Genomic DNA, 22,160 nt, shown 5'->3' with positions numbered 1-22,160 from the left:
GCTAAAGGGTAGCATAGACAATGAAGCCATATCAATACTAAACATATATGCACCAAGTGGTATAGCATCTAACTTCCTAAAGGAGAAGTTGAGAGTTGCAAGAAGAAATAGACAGCAAAACTATAATAGTGGGAGATCTCAACCTTGCACTCTCAGAATTAGATAAATCAAACCACAAAACAAAGAAAGAAATTAGAGGTAAATCAAATATTAGGGAAATTGGTATGATAGATCTTTGGAGAAAACTGAATGGTGACAGAAAGGAGTATACTTTCTTCTCAGCAGTTCATGGAACCTATACAAAAATTGACCATATATTAGGACATAAAGATCTCAAAATCAAATGCAGGAAGGCAGAAATAGTAAAGGCTTTCTTTTCAGATAATGATGCAATAAAAACTACATTCACCAAAAAGGGGTAAATAGATCAAAAAGTAATTGGAAACTAAATCTCATCTTAAAGGATGATTGGGTGAAACAGCAAATTATAGACACAATTTCACTCAAGATGACAGAGACATCATACCAAAATTTGTGGGATGTAGCTAAAGCAGTAATAAGGGGAAATTTTATATCTTTCAAGGCTTACTTGAAGAAAATAGAGAAAGAAGATCAATGAATTGGGCTTGCAACTTAAAAAGTTAGAAAAAAGACCAAATTAAAAACCCCCAATCAAATACTAAACTTGAAATTCTAAAATTAAAAGGAGAAATTAATAATATTGAAAGTAAAAACACTCGAACTAATAAAACTAAGTTGGTTTTATGAAAAAACCCAATAAAATAGATAAACCTTTGGTAAACCTGATTAGAAAAAAGAGGAAAATCAAGTTGTTAGCCTTAAAAATGAAAAGGGGGAACTGCTCACTAATGAGGAGGAAATTAGAGAAATAATGAGTTACTTTGCCCAACTTTATGCTAATAAATTTGATAACCTAAGTGAAATGGAGGACTACCTCCAAAAGTATAGGCTTTCCAGATTAACCGAGGAGGAAGTAAATTGCTTAAATAGTCCCATTTCAGAAAAAGAAATAGAGTAAGCTAATCTCCCTAATGAATATTGATGCTAAAATCTTAAATAAGATATTAGCAAAAAGACTCCAGAAAATCATCCCCAGGATGATACATAATGATCAAGTAGGATTTATACCAGGAATGCAGGGCTGGTTCAATATCAGTATAATTGACCATATTAATAATCAAATTAACAAAAATCATGATTATCTCAATAGATGCAGAAAAAGCATTTGATAAAATCCAACATCCATTCCTATTAAAAACACTTGAGAGCATAGGAATAAATGCACTTTTCCTTAAGATAATCAGTAGCATCTATTTAAAACCATCAATAAGCATTATATGTAATGGAGAAAGATTGCAACCATTCCCATTAAGATCAGGGGTGAAACAAGGTTGTCCACTATCACCATTACTATTCAATATTGTATTAGAAACACTAGCTTTGGCAGTAAGAGTGGAGAAAGATTAAAGGAATTAGAGTAGGTAATGAGGAAACCAAATTATTCCTCTGCAGATGATATGTTATACATAGAGAATCCCAAAGATTCAACTAAAAAACTATTGGAAATAATCCACACCTTTAGCAAAGTTGCAGGATACAAAATAAATCCACATAAGTCATCAGCATTCTTATGTCATTAACAAAATCCAACAGTTAGCTGCAAAGAGAAATTCCATTTAAAGTAACTATTGATAGTATAAAATATTTAGGAATCTATCTGCCAAGGGAAAATCAGAAACTATGAGCAAAACTACAAAACACTTTCTACACAAATTTTTTTTTTTTTTTTTTTTTTTGGGAGGCTGGGGTTAAGTGACTTGTCCAGGGTCACACAGCTAGGAAGTGTCATGTGTCTGAGACCACATTTGAACTTGGGTCCTCCTGAATTCAAGGCTGGTGCTCTATCCACTGTGCCACCTAGCTGCTCTACACAAATTTATAACCAATTAGAAAAATATTAAATGCTCTTGGATAGGGTTAGCAAATATAATAAAGATGACAATACTACATAAACTAATATATTTTTTTTAGTGCTATACCAGACTACCAAAAAACTATTTTAATAACCTGGAAAAAATAGCAAAGTTTGTATGGAAAAACAAAAGGTCAAGAATTTCAAGGGAATTAATGGAAAAAAAATCAAATGAAGGTGGCCTAGCTGTACCAGATCTAAAATTATATTATAAAACGGCTGTTACCAAAACCATTTGGTATTGGCTAAGAAATAGACTAGCTAATCAGTGGAATAGCTGGGGAAATAAGTTGAGAGTGCTTTGTGGATTGGGATTTGTTATTGCTATTCTTGCATTGGAGTTCTTTAGGCAGAGTTTTCATAGAGTGCAGGTGAAAGATGCTGTAGAGATGCTAACTCAGATTTGAACTGCTTTCATCCTTGGAGAAGGAAGTCAAGAGTTTGTGCTTTAAGGAATAGGTTTTGAGGTCATATGCTGCAGGAAGTTGGAAGGTAAGGAAAACAGTTTAATTTGGATGTAGATGGTCACTGGTAAATCAAGATCTTGTGAGAAGCCAACTTCTGGGTCAGTAAGCAGACAGCTCCTGTTTTTTGGGACAGGTACTATACTAGGTGCGGATCCTCAAAAAGAGACAAAAGACAGAATCCTCCCCTAAAGGAGCTCGTGGTCTAATACCAGGAACGATATGCAAACTATGTATATACATTATAAGGAAAATTGGGAAATAATTAAGACAGAAGGCTCTAGAATTGAGAGTTTAGGAAAGGCTTCTATAGATTAGGGCTTTTCCACTTGTGACCCCTTCTCTATCAAGAAACTTTTACTTGACACTGGACATACAGGTATATAAAATGGGTATACAAATCAAATTTTTTAAAATCAAATTCACATCCCTTATATTTAGTCACAAGACCCATGTGGGATTGTAAACCACAGCGAAAGAAGCTGGATTACAGAAAATAGAATTTTAGTTGACACTTGAAAGAAGCCAGTTGGCAGAAATAGATCAGTCCTGAAATAGAAGACAGAAAATACCTAGAATGGAGAGATATGAAGTGTCCTGTTCTTGGAGCAGCCTAGAGGTCAAGGTCATTGCATGAAGGAATACATGGAGGGCAGTAAGGTAACAAGCCTGGAAAGGTAGGGAGTGATATTTCAAGAAGAGCTCATTGTGTTTGGTCCAGAAGCTGTAGTGAGCCACTGACGTTTATGGAATGAGGGAAGTATCTTGGTCAGAGCTGGTCTTCAGGAGAATTACTTTGGCTAAATGGAGGGTAGATAGAAGTGAAGAGACATGATTATTGCAGTCACTTTCCAGGTTGTGTCAGAGTAAGGAAATTTGCTGATAGAACATAAGGAGGACGTGGTCTTGATATTTATTAGTGAAAATCATTAAGCTGGCACCTAAAGAGGAAAAAGTTAACACGAAGGCCTGTTCTACCTAGCATGCTCCAAATCTTCCCTGACTTACACCTCCATAGATGGTATGTGACTTGTTTGCTTCTATTTCTTAGTGGTAGAATTGAAACTAAAATCAGTTTCTTTTGCTGGAATCATCCCAGATACTTTCTGCTATCGTGTGCTGCCTCCTTGTGTAAACTGGGCTGAAATGTATCCTGTTCCTGCTTGATTTATTGGAGGGAAGAGGAGGGGCCAAGTGACTTTAAAAAAAATTCATATTTGTGGGTTTTGCTCAGCAATTTTAGTTGCCCTTCATTATTTCAAATTACTTCAGCCAGATGAGCTGTGTTCTTAGGTATTAAAAGAACTGGAAGGTGTGATTGCTGAGAGGCTGTTAGCAGTCCCTGAAAGATCATAGAAAACGAAAGTTGTCTTACACAATTAGAGATGGAAAAATGTCAGACTAAATTGGGGGAAGGGAATGGGATTAAAAATTTTAGGCATAGTTTTACTTTAATTACCTGGGGAAAATTTTGTTGCTTTTCCATCCATATATATCTTTTCTTCTTTCTTCCCCCCCCCCATCCCCGCCCCGCCCAGATTACTTGGAGCAGAGAAGCTAGATAGTTCAGCAAAGCCAACATCCACCTAGTGTGAAAGTATATGCAGTATCTCCCGCCTCTGAGGGGGTGAAAAGAGGCAATTTTTTCAACTTCTCTCTGAAATCAAGTTTATTATAATTGTACATGGCATTGTTTTTTATTTATATTTGCATTATTATTGTGTAGTGTTCCTGATTCTGCTTATTTTACTCAGGCTTTTTATTTGTAGTCTTTGTTCCTTACTGCACAGTAATATGAATAAATATTTATTCATATAATTGAAGATTGAGGCACTAAAGATAAATGGCTTGCCTTTAAGTATCTGAAGTAAAATTTAAACCTAGATATTTATAACTTCTAACTGTTATGTTCTTAAATCTGGACATCTGTCTATTCTTTTCAGTGCTTTATTACTATAGACAGTGTTGCTATGAATGTTTTAGTGTATATGAAACATTTCTATCTTAACCTTTGGCTGGAGGTATGACCAACAGTGGAACTCTCTTGTGTCAAAACGTGTGGATATTTAGTTACTCAGCACAATTCCAAGTTCCTTTCTGAATAGACCTTCTTCTAAAGGGATGGTTAGTGAATATCTAAGAAAATGGTGACAAGCATGGCTTCATCAAGAATGGGCTATACCAGATTAACTTTTTTTTTTTTCCCCCTGAGGTAGTTGAGGTTAAGTGACTTGCGTAGGATCACACAGCTAGGAAGTCTTAAGTGTCTGAGGCCAGATTTGAACTCAGATCCTCCTGACTTCAAGGCTAGTGCTCTATCCACTGCTCCACTTACCTGCCCCCGACAAGTTATTTAGACAGATTGATAAGGGGAATGTTATGACTACATTTTACCTTTAACAAAATATTTGATAGTCTCCTAGACTGTTCTTATGGAACAATGTGGTGATATATAAGATGAATGATAGTACAATTAGATGGTTTCATAAAAGACTTTGATGAATGTCAGCTGAGTTCATATTATACTAAAAGTTCATATTATTGGTTCAATGTGAACTTAAAAGGAGGTATCAGATAAATCTCTAGGATTCTTGTGATTGACCCTGTGCTGTTTAATGTTAACAGCTTGAATAGAAGCATAGATGGTATGTTTGCCAGAGTTGCAAGTGACATGAAAGGGATGGCTAGGTAGCAGATTGACAGTCAAGTCCCAAACAGTCTAAACTCCCAAACAGTCTAAACTAGCTGTAATATGGAACCAAATCTAGTAAAGTCCAAGTTGAATACCAAAACAAAATTTAAAAAAAAAAAAAAAAACTTTGTATAAGATGGGCAATGTGACTGGACAACATTTTTCTCTGAAAGACATTGAGAGATGGGGTTTGAAGATGAAATTGGATTTTTGTGGCTAGAATACTATTATACCTACATCAGATGCTTTGTAAACAAGACAATTTAGTAGCTCAAAAGAAATGTGAGATGCACAGATTTAGATCCATCTCCACTCCAAATGTATATATACTGAATATTTTTGCCTGACCTTAGTAGAGCCTTTCTGAAGCTCATTCTGATCAACCAGCCAGACACTATATCGATACCCCCTCCAATATATCAATGTCATCTTTGTCAAGAACTACAATCAACCAATTGTTGATTATCAAACAGTTCGATATGGCAGCCAGAATAACTAATGTGATCTTAGAGACGCTTAGCTTCCAGGAATAAGAAGATGATAGTTCTATTCCTGTTGGGTCATAGATGAAATATATCCCCTTTTGGACACCACATGTTAAAAGATCATTGTACTAAAAAGTACCTGAAGATATGCAACCAGAATTAGGAATGGCCTCAAGCGACTAGAGGATCAGTTGAAATAATGTACAGAAGAAAGCATTCTTAGGAACATATCTTTAAAAATGTGATGAGCTGTCTTAAGTAGAAATAGCAGAGAGAGATCTGAGGTTGGAATATGGTAAAATTTGAAAAGATGATAACTGCCCCAAGATGAAATGAATTGTGATTGGAGGTAACAAACTCCCTTTCCTTAGAATAGGAATATATGACCACTTTTGAGGGAAAGCATGTATTGACTAAACAAGGTCTTTTCTAGTTCTGAAATGTTGAATGTACACGTTGAATAAAACAAGTTATTAAAGGCAATGATTACAGCAACAAATCCATATGCATAAGTCAAAGCAAAATAAAACAAATCCACAGAAACTAGAATTCTGTGGATTGTCACAAAGTTCTTAGATTTGATTTTTTTTTTTTACCCCCTCAGTTTTGTGGACTTTTTCTTGGGCTCCCATGTATGTCCCTGTATTTGTTTGTGGGATGTAAACTTCATATTATATACCCTTTTTGGTCCTTTTTGATTTTCGGATTTGGGAAGCATGTCTACACTAACTTTATCAATTACCTTAGTCTTGTGTTTTTCAGATGATTCTTTAACTCCGAAAATGCTATATCTCTTTCAGCATATTTGCAGATCAGCAACCCTGGCTGGATGGGGGGAGTTGTATGGGCGCACTGGATACAACTATATCTTCTCAGGTGAGTACTCAACAAAAATCTCCCTGGATGAGAAGAATATGGGTGCTAAAATTCCCATCTCTCCCTATCTGCCTTTTTTGGCATAGGAATGGGATAAGAGGGCAGGGAAGAACAAGGCATCTCCATCAGGAATGGAGTCAGTAGATAATGAGCATATAGGAAATATCTTAAGAATTGTCTTGTGCTAAAGTGAATATTGCCTTGGAAAGTGCTGGGTAAATGTTTCTTAGTGTGGAGCCACAATTTTTGGGTAATTGGTGTCACTTATGTGGGAAAGAACAGCGACAGAACATCCATATCTTTGTCAATAGTACTCTGATTCTGACAGAATGATTTCTCTGACAGGGGGCTCAGATGATGCTTGGGCAGATTCAGAGGACATTACAGAGGATGACTGTACACTTCGGTCAGTATTGAGTTGGGGAGAATTGGGGGAGGGATTAATTGATTCTGTACTGTTTTTCAAGGCTGAGTGCCCATGTGCAGGACATTGAGCTAGGCATTATGGGAAGAGGGCTCAAGGACCACACTGGACTGAAACAAGATTTCTACCCTAGAGGACCTTGTTTGATTAGTAGGGAAGATAAATATACAACTAGAATTTGTTAAACTATATGATAAGGGCATAAAAGCGCGCCAAAAAAAAAAAAAGTTTTGGAGTTCACAATCTGGAAAAGATTCTTTTCAAGTGAACACAAAATTCATGTGAAGCTTTTTTTTTCCCCTATGTCTGCTCACCTAGAATAAATGGCAGTTCTTAAAAGTAGATTCATTGATTCTCGCTCATAAATCCTTTTACTCTCAAACATGGGTTTTTATAGTCTTTATTGGGGAAAAAAATCCTATCTAATAGAAATAGTATAGAAAGCTGATTTTATTTTATTTCATTGCCCTACTTTTTAGGAGTATGAGTGAAGGAGAGAGAAGAAGAGAAAAAGAAATTGACTAAACGGTTTTCTGAATGTTAATTTTTTTTTCTATTTTATTTTATTTTGTTTTTTCTTTCTAGGAAGAACTTTAATTATTTGAAAGGCTACCAAAAGACCTAAAAACTTCAAAAGATATGGTGGGGATGGGATGAGGGAGAAATATTCCTTAGGGGGGAAAAAGCAGTACAACTATTCTGGTAAAATAAGATATTGTGAACATTTTAAGCATGTCAGTAATCCTCTGGTATCTGGGGAGCAATAGATTTCTGCCTGGAGCTTTGGGAGAGACTACCCTTATACAGAGACTCTAGAACTCCCCCATATTTCTGTCCTGCATGGGCAGGCCTTTCTAGGCTCTGAGAAGTCTTTTTAATTTATTTTTTTAATTTTACAAAACATGCATGGGTAATTTTTCCAACATTGACCCTTGCAAAACCTTTTGTTCCAAATTTTCCCCTTCTTCCTCCATTCCCTCCCTAAATGGCAGGTAGTCTAATACATGTTAAATATGTTAAAATATATGTTAAATCCAATATATGTGTACATGTTTATATAGTTATCTTGCTGCACAAGAAAAAACAAAACAAAATGCAAGCAAACAACAGTGAAAATGCTATGTTGTGATCCACAGTTCCCACAGTCCTTTCTCTGGGTGTAGATGATTCTTCATTACTGAACAAGTGGAACTGCTTTGAACCCTCTCATTGTTGAAGAGAGCCACATCTATCAAAATTGATCGTTGTTTAGTCTTGTTATAATCTCCTAGTTCTATTCATTTCACCAAGCATCAGTTCATTTGTCTCTCCAGGCTTCTCTGAAATCATTCTGCTGATTTTCTTACAGAACAGTAATATTCTATAACATTCATATACTACAATCTATTTAGTCATACTCCAATTGATGTGTATCCATTCAGTCAATTTCTTGCCGCTACACAAAGGGCTGCCATAAACATTTTTGCACATATACAGGTCCCTTTCCCTCCTTTTAGATCTTTGGGATAAAATCTCAGTAGTAACATTGCTGGGTCAAAGGGCATGCACAGTTTGGTAACTTTTTTGAGAATAGTTCCAAATTGCTCTCCAGAATGGTTGGATCTGTTCACCATACCACCAACAATGTATCAGTGTTCCAGTTTTCCCACATCTCTCCAACATCGATCATTATCATTTCCTGTCATTTTAGCCAATCTGACAGGTGTGTAGTGATTATTTCGGAGTTCTCTTAATTTGTATTTCTCTGATCAATAGTGATTTGGAGCACCTTTTCATATGAGTACAAATAGTTTCAATTTCTTCATCTGAAAATTGTTCGTTTCCTTTGACCATTTATCAATTGGAGAATGGCTTGATTTCTTATTAATTTGAGTAAATTCTCTACATATTTTGGAAATGAGGCATTTATCATAATCTTTGAATGTAAAAATGTTTCCTCAGTTTATTGCTTCCCTTCTAAGCTCTGAAAAGTCTTTAACAGCTTAAACTTCTTCTAGAGCACTTTCCCATTGTTTTGTTTGAGCGCTTTTGTTCTGTGAACTTGGGCAAATCACTCTTAGCCTCATTTTCCTCATCTGCAAAATGAGGAAAGAGAACTAGAACTTGTAGTTCAGTTCATTTTGGAATTGCAAAAGAATAAAGACTTAATATAGTCTTCTTATTTTATGAAATGGGGGCATTTGGGTGAATGTCTGTTTAGGTCTAGGAAAATAGTGGTGCTGGGAGTATAGGAGTCTGGTATGTTTCAGTGTTTCCACCATGTCATATTGTCTCTATCAGAGCCTTTCTAATAAGTGCCCATTCTTAGTTCCTCTTCTCCCCAGGGAAGTTGTATTCTCATGTATTTAATGGTCTCCCTACAAACCTATGGAGCCTGAATTATACTAGGGGATGGTGAATATCTCAAATCTTTAGGTCCTAGCCTGATCTTGATATCTCTCACACTTTTCCTGAGCAGTATTTGGATAAAAGGAAAGAGAAGGAACAGTGGATGTAGTGAAAAGGACATTTAGTAGTGACTCCTTCATCTTTTCCGACTTGGCCAACTTTGTGGTGAATCAAAGGGATGATAACAATAAGCATAAGCACAAACTGCTCTGAAGCTTTAGAGAAGCTTAAGGATCAGACAAATGTTATCTCTGTCTCATTCTGCAGAAGTTTTAGGCACTATGAATGGACCTGCTGTTTTCACAAGCAGTTGATAAAGTAGCTCTAAAGTCCGTCTCCTGATAAGCATTTCATTTGGTTTCTCAGTCTTGTAGATTGAAAACTGACTTAAGGGCCGTAAACAAAAGTGGAAAATAATCTTCAACTAAAAATGAAAGTATCGTCTCCCAGCTTGGCTCATCTCAGTTTGCTGAAACTGTTTGACTTTTCAGAAATAGCTTGTTTTCCTATTTCCATGCTACACAGTTGCTGTTCTTTGAAGTGCATATTTTTCAGAAAGTTTCCCTTCCATCTTAGCACTCTCTGGAACCAATTGGTTGCTTGACCTTCAATCTTTGGGTAAGTAGAACTTGTGAAACTTGTCACCTTGGTTTTCTTTGTTTCAGAAGTGCTGACAATCAACTTTTTGATAAGGTTAGAGGACATGACATCAAATTGCTTCGGTATTTATCAGTCAAATACATCTGTGACCTGATGGTGGAGAACAAGAAGGTTAAATTTGGCCTATAGTGAGTATGGTGTGTGAGCCCACACTAAGATAAATATGAGTAGTGGTTTCATGAGATTATAGGGTTAAAAAAAGGCTACTTGAAACCATCTCCTGTTTCCTCTATCCTAAATCCTAAATCACCTTAGATGAGTTAGAACTTCTTATCTTTACAAGTATTAAAGAGAAACAGTGGTTTTGTTGAGCAATACATGTCGAGGTCAGTGTCCAAAACAGCAAGTAACTTGTTAACTTGATACAGCTTTATTCATCCTTTCCTCTTTTAATCATGTCTCTATCTAAAATATTACCCAGATACTGTTTTTTTCCCTTCTCCTGTACTGTTTGTCTTTACCTTATGATTATCTATGTATAACAAGATGGAAGGAGGAAGGTCAGATTTCACAGTGCAATTTCAACTATGTTGAAACTGCTCTAAGTATAAGCAATAAGATTCAAGTGGTAGGATAGTCTCATATCCCCTTATACTCCCACTTCTTTCTGTGGTATTAAAAGAAGTCACTCTGGTCCCTTTTGTTCTGTGAGCATAAATTGGAGGGAGTAGGATAGAAACAGAATCTGATTCATGTCTTCCTGTCTTAGTGTAACTTCTTCTGAGAAAGTGGACAAGGCCCAGCGATATGCCGATTTCACGCTTCTTTCCATCCCATATCCAGGTATGGTTCCTTTGAGATCACATGAATGATGGCCTTTGCCAAAGACTGGGCATTTTCTATTGGGTATGAATAAAACTGGGTGGTAGCTGGCCTGTTAGGTTGGTGGTGATAGTCAATGTAGGCATTTCTGGTCAGAGGTGACTTGTTCTCATGAACGCTTAATTGTCTGTGTTCTGGGATAGGGAGAGAAGGGTGTGGCAAAAATTAAATGTATTTAAGCTTTGATTATATATGTCTTAGTAAACTGAAAATGATGGAAAGAAGGAACCAGAAAGGCGATAGAATTCTCAGTAAGTTATTGTCTGTGGGGCATGATGACTTTTTAAGCATATTTTTGGGGTAGCCGTGCCCTTTAATTTGGACTGTCCAAGGAGATTGGTATACATGAGAGAAGCTTAATCTTTTTTTTTTTTTTTGAGTAGGTACAAGTTTTACCGCTCAGAATCTTGATTTAAATAAGACAAAGGGAAGAAGAAACTCAAAGCATAAGTGGTACACAATTAATAAACACAGTAAAGATACTAAAACACATATCACTACTCTAAGGAAGCACCAACATCTGAATTCCTTGGCTGAGAGGACCTATGGTCACAGGAATTGCTCAATTCTTGAGAGAACAAGTAAAAATTCTCGGTAACTTATGTTCCATATAGTAAAACAATTTGGCCATGGATAAATGAAACTATTGGGTATTCATAACGTAATTCCAGTATTGAGGGACTAAAGACATAATGCTCTATGTTTGCAGCATTACTGCTTTCTAACTAAGTGTTTTGTGGAGGAGTCTGTATAGGCCTGAATATCTCGGCTGATTGTACCTGTATGGTATCTTACTCTAAATTCCCACCTACTTTTTTTCTATTCTCCTGCCCTCTGTACGTAGGATTTTACTACCCTTCACTTTGAGAGATGAAACTGAATGAGGCTCAGGAAAGTTTAAATGTGTCCGAGGTTACGTACATGAGTGGCATCCCTGGGATTTGCCTTCAGGTTTTCTCCAGCAAACAAAAAACATGACTCCCTACTGAAGGGGAAGTGTTTAGCCATCAGGACTAACTTAAGTTATTAGGAGAGTGAAGCTATTGCTGAAGGAATTAATTCGAAAGGGCAAAAGGTAAGTGGAGTAGGACCAACCACATGGCTTCCATGCCAATATTCACCAAATGTTACCCCAAAGGTTGTCCTAAAGATTGGTGACTTGTCCTCACAATCTTGCCCTGATTGTGTTATAGCAGGGTATATAATCTATACCTAAATGGATTTTTCACATCCTTGTCAGAAAGTTAAGACAGAGATAAATTTCAAACTCCTGATCACTCCTGTCAGGTATGCCCTTTCCAAAATGGGGAGACAAACCAAGCAGGTAGTTCCAAAACATGGCTATGTGACCAATTATGTTCATAGCTTCAGAAGGGAGGTACCTGACCCTGGTCCAAGAAGTCTGGGATTGTAAACTATTTTCCCTGGTCTAGATTAAAACTGCACCATCAGTTCTGAGCTATGTAATTTAGGCTGTAGTCCAAAGGTCCTCCTGATGATGGGGAGATGGGAATGGGATGGAGAAGATGCTATAGTTGCAGAAAGTTGAGAAGTGTGTCCGGGTTATCACTCTCTCCTCTGAGCAGGTTGTGATTTCACACCTTTCCCCTGGGTATCTTGCCTTTTTGTCTTGATGCCTTTAAAAGACTGCTTGGTAATAAACATCGTGCATTGCCCTGAGTCATAAACTTATCTAATTTCTATTGCTCTCCACTAGAGCTATTTTAGAAGTGTGATCCTCATCTGAATTGAGCCTGGGTCCTCTTCTTTGATTTGAGCTTCTACAGTTTGAGAAAGCAATGCATTTCAAAAGAGCTCTTGAGGTATAATTGGCACCTCCTATGAATTTGAACTTAGTTCCTCAACCCAGTGAGGTTCCCCAAGAATAGCTTGAAGTGTGGATGAAGATTGCTTTCTGACATCTCAACCAAAAGCAATCAAAAGCAAGGCACAAGGGATTAAAGTTGGGAAAGTTGTTGTGTAACCAAAGCTGAACAGTAAATGAATTATCAGGTGTTTCCCAAGCCCATCTTCTCTAGGTTCCCTTATCAGAAGGGATTTTCCCCACGGGAGTCACAAATATGAATTTGGCTTCTTAGGTTACCAGAGAGTCTCTCTTCAGGCCATGGTAGCATGGTTGCTGAGGACTCTGGTTTGAATGTGTAACAGGATGGTATAGTACAAAGCATAGGATGCTGGATTTGAGCTCGGAGAATAGAACAAAAATTCCAGTTTTGACATTAAATGAATCACTTGAATGAGCCTTGGACTCTTCATCTGTAAAGTGGGATTGATTTTTTTTTTTTTTGCTATTTATCCTCAGAGAATATTTGAAGGCCAAAAGAGTTAATGTATGTATCTTCTGACTAAAATGTTATTTACTGTAATCTGTTATTAAGATTTGAAGAACTGAAAGTAAACTATAACTATATAATTGGAAAGTGTTGTTAGTGAGATTTCCCCTAGATTTGACACAGCAAACATTATATACTCCTGTTTATTTCAACTACAAAGTAAGGACATGGGAAGCAATGGTTTCTGACAGTAATATAGTAGTGTACTGCACTACAGTGTACAGTAGTAGTACAGTCATGTAACATAGTCTTTGGTCATCTGAGCATCCAAACAATCTAAGATCCCTTTGAACTGTTTCTTCATTCCCTACACTTGTTCGGATTCAGAGAACTACTCTGAAGGCTCTTGTATGTTATACTACTACCTGGACTCTTCGAAGTGTATAGTAGGGGTCCTTCCAGTGAGTGGTACCTTCCTTTCCTTTCCTACTGTTTGCTGGATTAGTACCAGAGACTAAAAGGAAAAGGAGAAATGTAGTTGGTGTTTTTTGAAGTTAAAATTCTAGCTCTGGAAGTGCTGATTCTTCTGAACAGCTTTTGTAAGCTGATGCAGAGTGGAGAAACATTGAGTTGGAGGCTGAGGTTAACCATACTTGATTCTCCGGTACTGAGGAATCTTGGCTTTTATTCCAGATGAATTCTAGAAGAATACAAGTTCCCAAAGGGCATCTCTTATTTTGTCTTCCTCTTTCAGGCTGTGAATTTTTCAAGGAGTATAAGGATCGGGATTACACAGCTGAAGGGCTTGTTTTTAACTGGAAACAGGTATGGGAAATAAATTTGTAACTAATTTGGGATTTGTGTGGAGGAGGGTTTAGTGGAGGCCAAGAACAGCTAAGGGAATTCATTTAGAAGGAAAAATCTGCCCCCTCTCTTTCCCCCCTACCTCATTCCATTTATCTATTTCTTTTTCTAATTCGTTCAATTTTTTTCCCTTTTTGCTGCCTTTATGATATCCTACAGTCTCCTGTGTTAGAGAATATTTGGCTCCAACACTCTAGCACATTCTTAAGCTGATATGAAAAGTCCAATAACAGAAAAAAGGAAGAATTATCTCCAGCAACCATCATGATTTGGTTTCTTCCCCATTCTTTCTTCCCCATTAAGTGAGCAAAGAGTTGAGGGAATTAACTTGTAGGTTGGTTGGAGGTTTAATGGGAGCTGATTTTTGCCACTAGCAAGTCACATGCCAGCCTGAAAACATTCATGATTAATAATTAACCAACTACTTCTTAAGCTGTCACTGGATCTCAAATATGTGTCTGTGTAATACTTGGATAAGAAGATCAAGGTCTGCTCTCTACCAGCTGAAGATGATTCCTGTAAATGACCACTCACTCTTCTCATGTACATTCTGTGCTTCTCACAATTCTCTCTCTTCTCAGGATTATGTTGATGCACCATTAAGTATCCCTGTCACTCTGACTCGTTCTTTGAACATTGACTGGAGTGAGTACCAGGTAAGGAAAGGATTGGGGGTTACAGGAAATAGATGAGAGTAATTCATAGACACTTGTGGTAATCTGAACCAAATTGTTCCCTTACAGGAAAAGTGTGGGGAGTCATGTGGTACAAAATGGGTTTGTGCCTAACCCACTTTGAATTCTGTTCCTCATTTGCTTCAGTTCTAATAAGTTTCTCAAGGATATTCCTACCCCTAGTAGACTCCATTTCTACCTTTTAAACTTATTTTCATTTTATCTTTGAATTCCAGTTAATGTCTTCCTTTCGAAATTGTCTAGCTTTCTATAAGAAAGCTTATTCCTTGTGCATCTGGCATTCATTGTTGGATGAATAAATAGAGCTGGCCCACCTAAGCCTCTGTTCAAGGACTAGCCTTGGAGGTATGATACTTTAGGATAAAACAAACTCCTTTGCTGGTCTAAAACCCCTTGCAGTCATGCTCCAGGCTTATTTCATGTTCTTCCACTTCACACATGCTATGGGCCAACTTCTTCTGGATCAACTTGTGCCTCAACTCCATGTGCCATCTTCTTCCCCCCTTGCCTTGATAAAGGTTGTGCCTCATGCCTGGAATAGACTTCTTTCTAATCTTCACATTTTACTAATCTTAACTCCTCAACATTCAGCTAAAATGCTATCTCTCTCCCCAGTCTGTCTTGTTAGTATCTTCTCTCATTCAGTTTGTATATGTACTTACATTTTGCTGTATTGTTATCCATTCAGTAGAATGTTTAACTTGAGGGCTGGCACTTCCTTATTTTTTTGTCTTTATCTCTATTCCTTTATATTTCACATAGTAAAAGCTTAATAAATGTCTGCTGGTCCCACCCCCTCCAAAACAAAGGGGAAGAAGGGGGAGGATTGATATACTTTGTGGCCAGGAATAGTGGAAAAAACTGTCTGAATTAATTAGATTGTGGGCTTATTCCTGTTCCATTACCTCTTGTTAAGGACACCTGATGTATGTATACCAGAAATCTTACCATATGCACCATCATGGCATACAGCCCATGCTGGCTTGAGTGATTGAGCTTAAATACCAAGCAGTATTATTGGCCTTGACTTTGCAACTTCTCATCAACATTACTCTTCTTCCTCCTGCCTTATATCTGGTATATTCTTATGGTGTAGGAAAGGAGTAATTGGTGATATAAAAAGTTTCATGTGGAGCTTTTCTTGTGTTTTGGGAAAGAATGAACATAAGTGTGCATATAGCATTAGTGCCAGCTGCTCTGTTCCGTTTTAGTTTAGAAGGGCAGCAATGGTTGCCAAATAAAGACATTGATTAGAGTAGGAGGTTGAGTCCAAAGTTCAGAAGAGTCTGTAGACAAAACTTTAGAGTTTTCTACCAATCAGAATCTTTTATGTATTAAGGTCTGCATAATTATTAACCCTTTCTGGAGTAAGTTATATCTTTAAAAGACTGATAGCTCATCTGAAAATAAAATTCTCCTGTACCTCCCTTATTTGTATTTAGCTGTTGGCAGGTTCCAAACACTGTGAGGTATGAGCTTTTTGAAAGCAGGAACTGTTTTTGCCTTTGTGTTCCCAGGCTTTAGCAGTGTCTGAACACTATAGGAATTGAAATGCATTGCTGAGGAGGAAGGGGAAGCTGATTAGTCCCAGGGTTACACAGCTAGGCAGTGAGAAGCATCTGAGGCAGGATCTGAACTCAGGTCCTCCTAACTTCAGAGCTGGACTCCTACTTCCTTCCCATCAAGCTGCTGTTCTCTCTTCCCCTCCCCCCCATCCTAATGTATATTTGAGACTCTGGAAAAGTCATTGTTAATGCCTCCTTTCAAGCTTGTCCTTATACCATCCACTATGCCTGGTTTTTGTTGCTGCTGAAGGTGGGGTGTGGGATAGGAGCTCTTGAAGCTGAATACTAATTCCTATAAGATGGCCCATGGGGGCCAGAAGCCAGTTGAATCTCTAAGCAGAAACTTAATAGCCCTATGCTCTCTCAGTTTTGGTTTCCTGAAGTGTAAGGTGGCAGTAATAGCACCTAATTGACCAGGTTTTGATGAGGATTAAATGAGAAAATAAAGGGTTTTTTGTCAACCATATTTATTATTATCACCTAGGAAATTCACTTAATGTCTTTGAGTCTCTGTTCCCTCCTCCCTAAAATAAAGATTAGACAGAATGATTTTTAGCTTTTTCATGACCCCAAAACAGATACCTTCTTTCTTATAGAAGTCTGCCTGATCTGCAGCACTGACTCAGACACCGTATGGGCTCACTTCTCTTCCAAGGGTCCCTGGCAGAAGAACTAGTTCTAGCACAAATAAAAAAGATGTTTGTTGCACTCGGGTCAGTAGGTTCTTTCCCAGCTTTGCTGCTATAGTGAATGTAGAAGAAAGACCTTTTTGGGGGAGATGTAATTTTAAGAAAAAGCCTATCCTTTTGTCCTTTTCTGGCTATCAGACTGAACAGTGACATCAACCGGTTGCTTTAGTCTCCATCCTTCTAGTGACCTTGAGCAGTCCAACTGCAGAGAAGCAGGCGTTTCATTCTGTGGGAGCAGTTACCTTTCCTTGCACAAGCATTGCATGAAAATGCTTCTAGAACTGTTGATTTTTTTCTCCCACCCCCCCAAGTCTCTCCCCCAAGTTTTTCAGTAGCATGGGTGTCCAGATCATTACATAAGAAAAGGCTAGATTGTCCTTTTTGTTCATTCAACATCAGGACTCTTCTCCATCAGTCATACCCTAGTCAGAAATGAGTAAATTTCATTGTCTAATCTTAGATTATGCAGTCATACATCTTTATTCTGGGAACAATAGCCTTTGGATAGCACTTAATGTGCTTTGCAAATATCTCAATTGATCTTTCTCCCACTAGATCTATATCTATGAACCAGATCCTGTCTAAGGTTCTCTCTCCCAGTTTGGCAGTCTGTTGGTTGGTGTTAAATCCTAGCTGGGTCTCCCATGTACTTGGTTAACTTGCCAAGCTGTGTTATTCCCATTGGAAACAATTTTTGTCCTACTCTGTAATCATGAGGGGCCTTCATATGTTCTCTTCCTTGAAGCCTGGAGCCTCAGCTTCCTAATATGTCATCTTTCTTGTCCTACCTTCAGTGTTTGATTTATGCCCTCTTCCCCCCCCCCCACCCCCAGTTCTCTGCAGAATTGCAGCTCGGAAGGTTGCTGTGCACAGGGGTGTGTCTGACATGTTGAGCTGGAGCAGTTGTGAGACCCCTGTGTGTGACTGCGGGTAATGGCTTGATTAGCTCAGAGCTGCAGTGTCTGTCTCTGGAGCTGCTGAAAATGGGTCAGGCCTCTCCGGGGGCCTGGGAGGGTCAGGCAGAGGAGCCTGCTTTAAATTCCTGGGAAAGCCATTCCAATTACAGGTGGTACATTCATCCCAGCTCCCCTTGGGAGGCTCTCCTCCTGGTATTCACTTCCCTCTCTGTGCAGCTGCCTAATTCTGAGAAGCAATTGTCAGAACTTTGCTTCTGGTGGGGAGAAGAGACTAGTAAAACTGGGTCAGAACCCCTGCAGAATTAAGGATTCTGAACAGGCAATGTCTGAGGTTACCTCCTCTGTTAATGGGATTCAGTCTTGCCTTGCCCCTCATCTTCTTTTCTTCTCCCCCCCCCCCCAATTGTCCTTTTTCTGGTTAAAAGGAATCAAATCAGGGGATACCAGTCTGTTCCTCCTGTTTGAGGAACCCCATTAAAAGAGTTTTGGAAGAGTTAGAATGAATATCTTCCCTTTTTGTGGTTTCGTTTTCTTAAGCTAAGAATATTTTGGATTGTTAACTACAATTTATGGTAATAAGCACAATAAGTGGATATGATCAAGAACCAGGATCATTTATGCAATCTTACATTTTGTTCTCAATGTAAGAATCTCCTTTCCCCCCCCCCCCCCCCCTCTGATTTTAACCACAAGCCTAAAGTCTCCTTTCTTCCTTTTTAGAGCTGGGACCTGGTGCAACAAACACAGAACTACCTGAAGCTGCTGCTTTATATAGTCAACAGTGAAGGTAAGGGTCAGTCTCCCTGCACTACCCCTTTGGTCCCAAACCCCTTCTTTTTCTCATGCATACAACCCACTCTTGCAGTACACTCGCAGGTTGTGTTCTGTGCTTTGAATGCTTCCCAAGATGGCCTGTAAGCAAGCTTCCGGCTGCAGGCATTCCCCACAGAGCTATTTAACAGCTTTCAAACTGTGGTTGGTACAGGAAGGAGTTTCTTTTAAGGTCATAACAAAGTATCATTATTCTGAGGTGGTAATCCCTAAATCACAAGTGTTAGCATTGTAATGAATTCTCTTCCCATCCCTACCCAGCATCCCCATCTTCTCCTACCCCCCCCCCCCCCCCCCCCCCCCCGTTTGGAGGGTAGTAGGAACAAAATGAACTTTAAAGCAAGTCTCTTTGATATGTTATGTCCTGGTTTTAAAATGTTTTATCTTCACATCAGTCCCTTACAGATATCCAGATATTCATATCAGATCCCCTTGAAGTGAGTCTTCCCTTGTGACCAAAAAAAAAAAAAAAAAAAAAAAAAAAAAAACTGAAAAAAACTAAAATGACTAATCAGCTGCATCTAATTGTTAGGCCATCCTGTAAAAGGAGGAAGGGTGTGGTGTTTCCTCATCTCTTTCCTGGGGCCAAGATCCCTGCTTATTGTAATTGGCTCCTTAGATGGTTAGAAGTGGTCTGGGTTTGTCCTTTGTCCTGTTAGCACTGCTGAGGAAGCAGCATTCCCTGAATTACTATAGTGAAATCTTTAACTCTTCTTTAAGAGACAGGATTCTGGGGATGACTAGCATTTCCACTTCCAAGTCCAGAAGGCCACAGATTCCATTTTGTTACCAGCTATTCTTTGGTTCTCTTCTGGGCCTAATTCCCTTTGCCTCTTGATCAGATGACAGCGGGCTGTTGGTGCACTGTATTTCAGGCTGGGATCGGACACCTCTCTTCATCTCCCTCCTACGCCTTTCCTTATGGGCAGTAAGTATAGACTAGGAAGCCTCAAAGTATGAAGTGCCCAGGAGATTCTCTGTCTTGGGAGAAGTCGATTATTGATTTCTTCCCCGCACCTCCCTTCCCTACCCCACACTTTTTTCCCCTAGAAAAGGTGGATATTTGGGATAGAAAACTCCCTTTCTGAGCCATTATGAAAGAACCTGTGGCTTTTTCTGGAGATAGTGATCTCCATTCACTTATATTCTAGACCTTTGGGTTGGTTCAGTGGGACTTTGTGATTTCTGTCCTAGAGAAAGTAGGTGACTTCATCAGCTATCCAGGTCATAGCTGCATATACCCTCATGGGAAGGCTATTTTATGATATCTGCACTCTGTTCCCAGGATGGGCTGATCCATACATCCCTGAAGCCTGCTGAGATCCTCTATCTGACTGTGGCCTATGACTGGTTTCTCTTTGGGTAGGTCCCACGTGGGAGGATATGGGGCCTATTCCTGGTGGTCTCTCTGTATTTGGAGATCATGGTTCTGTGACCCTGGGAATGGAAGAAGCATCCTTCCCCTTGGAATAAAGGGTTGAGACTCACCTAGTAGAGTGACTCGAATTTCCCCTTGGCTTCTTAGCTTGGGCCTCATTGTGAGTGGGCTCATTTCCTTTTCTTTCTTCAGACACATGTTGGTAGATCGACTCAGCAAAGGAGAGGAGGTGAGTGCCTTTTTTGTATCCATTGAAGGGGACAGATTTAGCCTTAAGTGACTTCTTGCCAAGGAGGAATTGAATCTATACTTTTTCCTCCCCCACTCTGATTTAGTAGAGAGGTGTCTAGGCCATCCAAACTGGGATTTAATATTAGAGGTTCCCATCCCCAAATGAATTTTCCATTTTTAATTCTATTTCTTTAACTTGGCGGGGGGGTGTGGTATATGATCCTATGCACTCTTGAACCCAGCTATTTGGTTTCTTAATTGCTGTCTTCCATTATTCCTACCTATTACTTGTCCTCTTAGCCTTCTTGTTCCTAATTCATTTCTTACCTTTATTTCTGCTTGGTTTTTTTTTGTTTGTTTGTTTTTTAATTAAACATCATATAAGGGATTTGAATCTTGTTACTTGTGTAGCAACCCCAGTGGTGGGATTAGGACATCTCGGAATCTGTCTTATCAGCAATTTATGGTTCTACAGACCTTGCATGTTCTCTGACTACTTCCAGCTTGGATTCCATTTTTACTTCCTTCTGAAATGTTAATCAACAGCAGCAACAGTGTTATCTTTGTCACTTCCTTCCCTATTGATGGCCTTAATTTTTATTACTTAAGATATTTGTGATGTTTTCCAAACCTTTCCATTTGTTCTTTCTTATGCTGCTTTTTTTGTTGTTGTTGTTCTTTCCTTTGGTTTTTCTCTTATCTTTCTTATTCTCTTCTCCTTAAGCCCTCTTGAGGCTTTCAGCTCTTATTCTGCCTTTTACGTTCCTTTTTCAATCTTCCTCTCTTGAAGGTAAAGAACTTTTATGATTCTTGATTTATAAGTCTGGGACTTGATTATAAAAGGATTGAGTTATTTTGTTTTAAATGTTCTGTCCTGGTTCCCTTCCATGTTCATTGCACCTGAGTATGTAGGATCACTCAATGTTATCTCTACTCACTTTGTCCAAAAGAACTTAATATGAAATTGGGTTCTTTGCTTTTGAACACACAGTTAAGCTGTTAGACTAAATGATTTCTGTATTCTCCACCCCAAGCAATATCTCAGAGAGAGCCCTTTTCTGATGGGCAAACTCTTTGTGTAAATTGGCTCCTTAAGAGAAACCTGGGAAGTTAAGATGGAAATGAAAGGGAAGAAACTGCAGAGGGTAAGGAGGATTCTTTCACATCCAAATGGTAGAAGGAAAGGACATGGATGTTAGCTTTGTGACTTGGTAACCTCTGAACCTAAGTTTGCTCATCTGTAAAAAGTAAAGTTTAATCCTACCTCTCTAGATTGTTGTGAGACTTGTGTGAGAATCTATAAAAATCACTTGGCAAACCTCTTAAGTACTATCTAAAAATCTTTTGTGTAGATACTGCATAGAGAAATAATTGCAAATGCTGGAATTAGGTATAAAACAAGATTGTGACAGAGGAAAGGCAGGAGATTGGGAAAGCTTTGCAAAGGTGTTAGTATTTGTTGGACATTTCTATACCCTTTCAGCCTCAAAACCAGGTCTGCTATTTATGTTGAGAAATTTGCCCAATTCAGAATTTTCATATGACCCCTCGCTCCAGTCATTAATTCATTCCTCTTAGACACGACCTATATACATCCTTTATCTCTGCAACAAGGTCTTTGATTTGGGAATTGGAGGAACCTGATAGAACCATGCTGTTACTGTATATCCTATTTTCCTTCCTCAATATTCTGAGGGGGGCCCACAAACCACCACTGGATCAACCTGCTTATTTTCTCCTTCCTATCATCACCATAAAAACCTCTGTTCTCTTGCTCCTTGTCAGCAGTCTTCCCTTCATGTTTGTTAATCCTTCCGTTATCTCCTTCCCCAGCTGTTCTTCCCTGTTAGCCTCCTTTCCTGAGATTAAGGAGGGGGGAGGCTTCTAATCCT

General features: G+C 38.6%; 1 protein-coding gene across 5 annotated transcripts in view; it reads left to right on the top strand.

Annotated features, from left to right (window-relative positions):
- MTMR14 (myotubularin related protein 14) overlaps positions 1 to 22,160 on the top strand; it is a 45,563-nt gene that overhangs the window by 9,741 nt on the left and 13,662 nt on the right. For 2 of the 5 annotated variants that reach the window (XM_074283957.1, XM_074283955.1), the window contains exons 4-13: positions 6,435 to 6,510; positions 6,856 to 6,916; positions 9,988 to 10,110; positions 10,692 to 10,765; positions 13,853 to 13,923; positions 14,544 to 14,618; positions 18,549 to 18,615; positions 19,502 to 19,587; positions 19,945 to 20,021; positions 20,230 to 20,266. In XM_074283957.1, coding sequence (XP_074140058.1) covers positions 6,435 to 6,510; positions 6,856 to 6,916; positions 9,988 to 10,110; positions 10,692 to 10,765; positions 13,853 to 13,923; positions 14,544 to 14,618; positions 18,549 to 18,615; positions 19,502 to 19,587; positions 19,945 to 20,021; positions 20,230 to 20,266 — 747 coding nt within the window. The remainder of the gene's footprint in view (positions 1 to 6,434; positions 6,511 to 6,855; positions 6,917 to 9,987; positions 10,111 to 10,691; positions 10,766 to 13,852; positions 13,924 to 14,543; positions 14,619 to 18,548; positions 18,616 to 19,501; positions 19,588 to 19,944; positions 20,022 to 20,229; positions 20,267 to 22,160) is intronic. The other 3 variants (XM_074283956.1, XM_074283953.1, XM_074283954.1) reach the window with 2 other exon arrangements.

This window comes from Sminthopsis crassicaudata, chromosome 1 (assembly GCF_048593235.1).
Source record: "Sminthopsis crassicaudata isolate SCR6 chromosome 1, ASM4859323v1, whole genome shotgun sequence".
Taxonomy (NCBI): Eukaryota; Metazoa; Chordata; class Mammalia; order Dasyuromorphia; family Dasyuridae; genus Sminthopsis; species Sminthopsis crassicaudata.
This window is presented reverse-complemented; position numbering and strand designations above follow the sequence as displayed.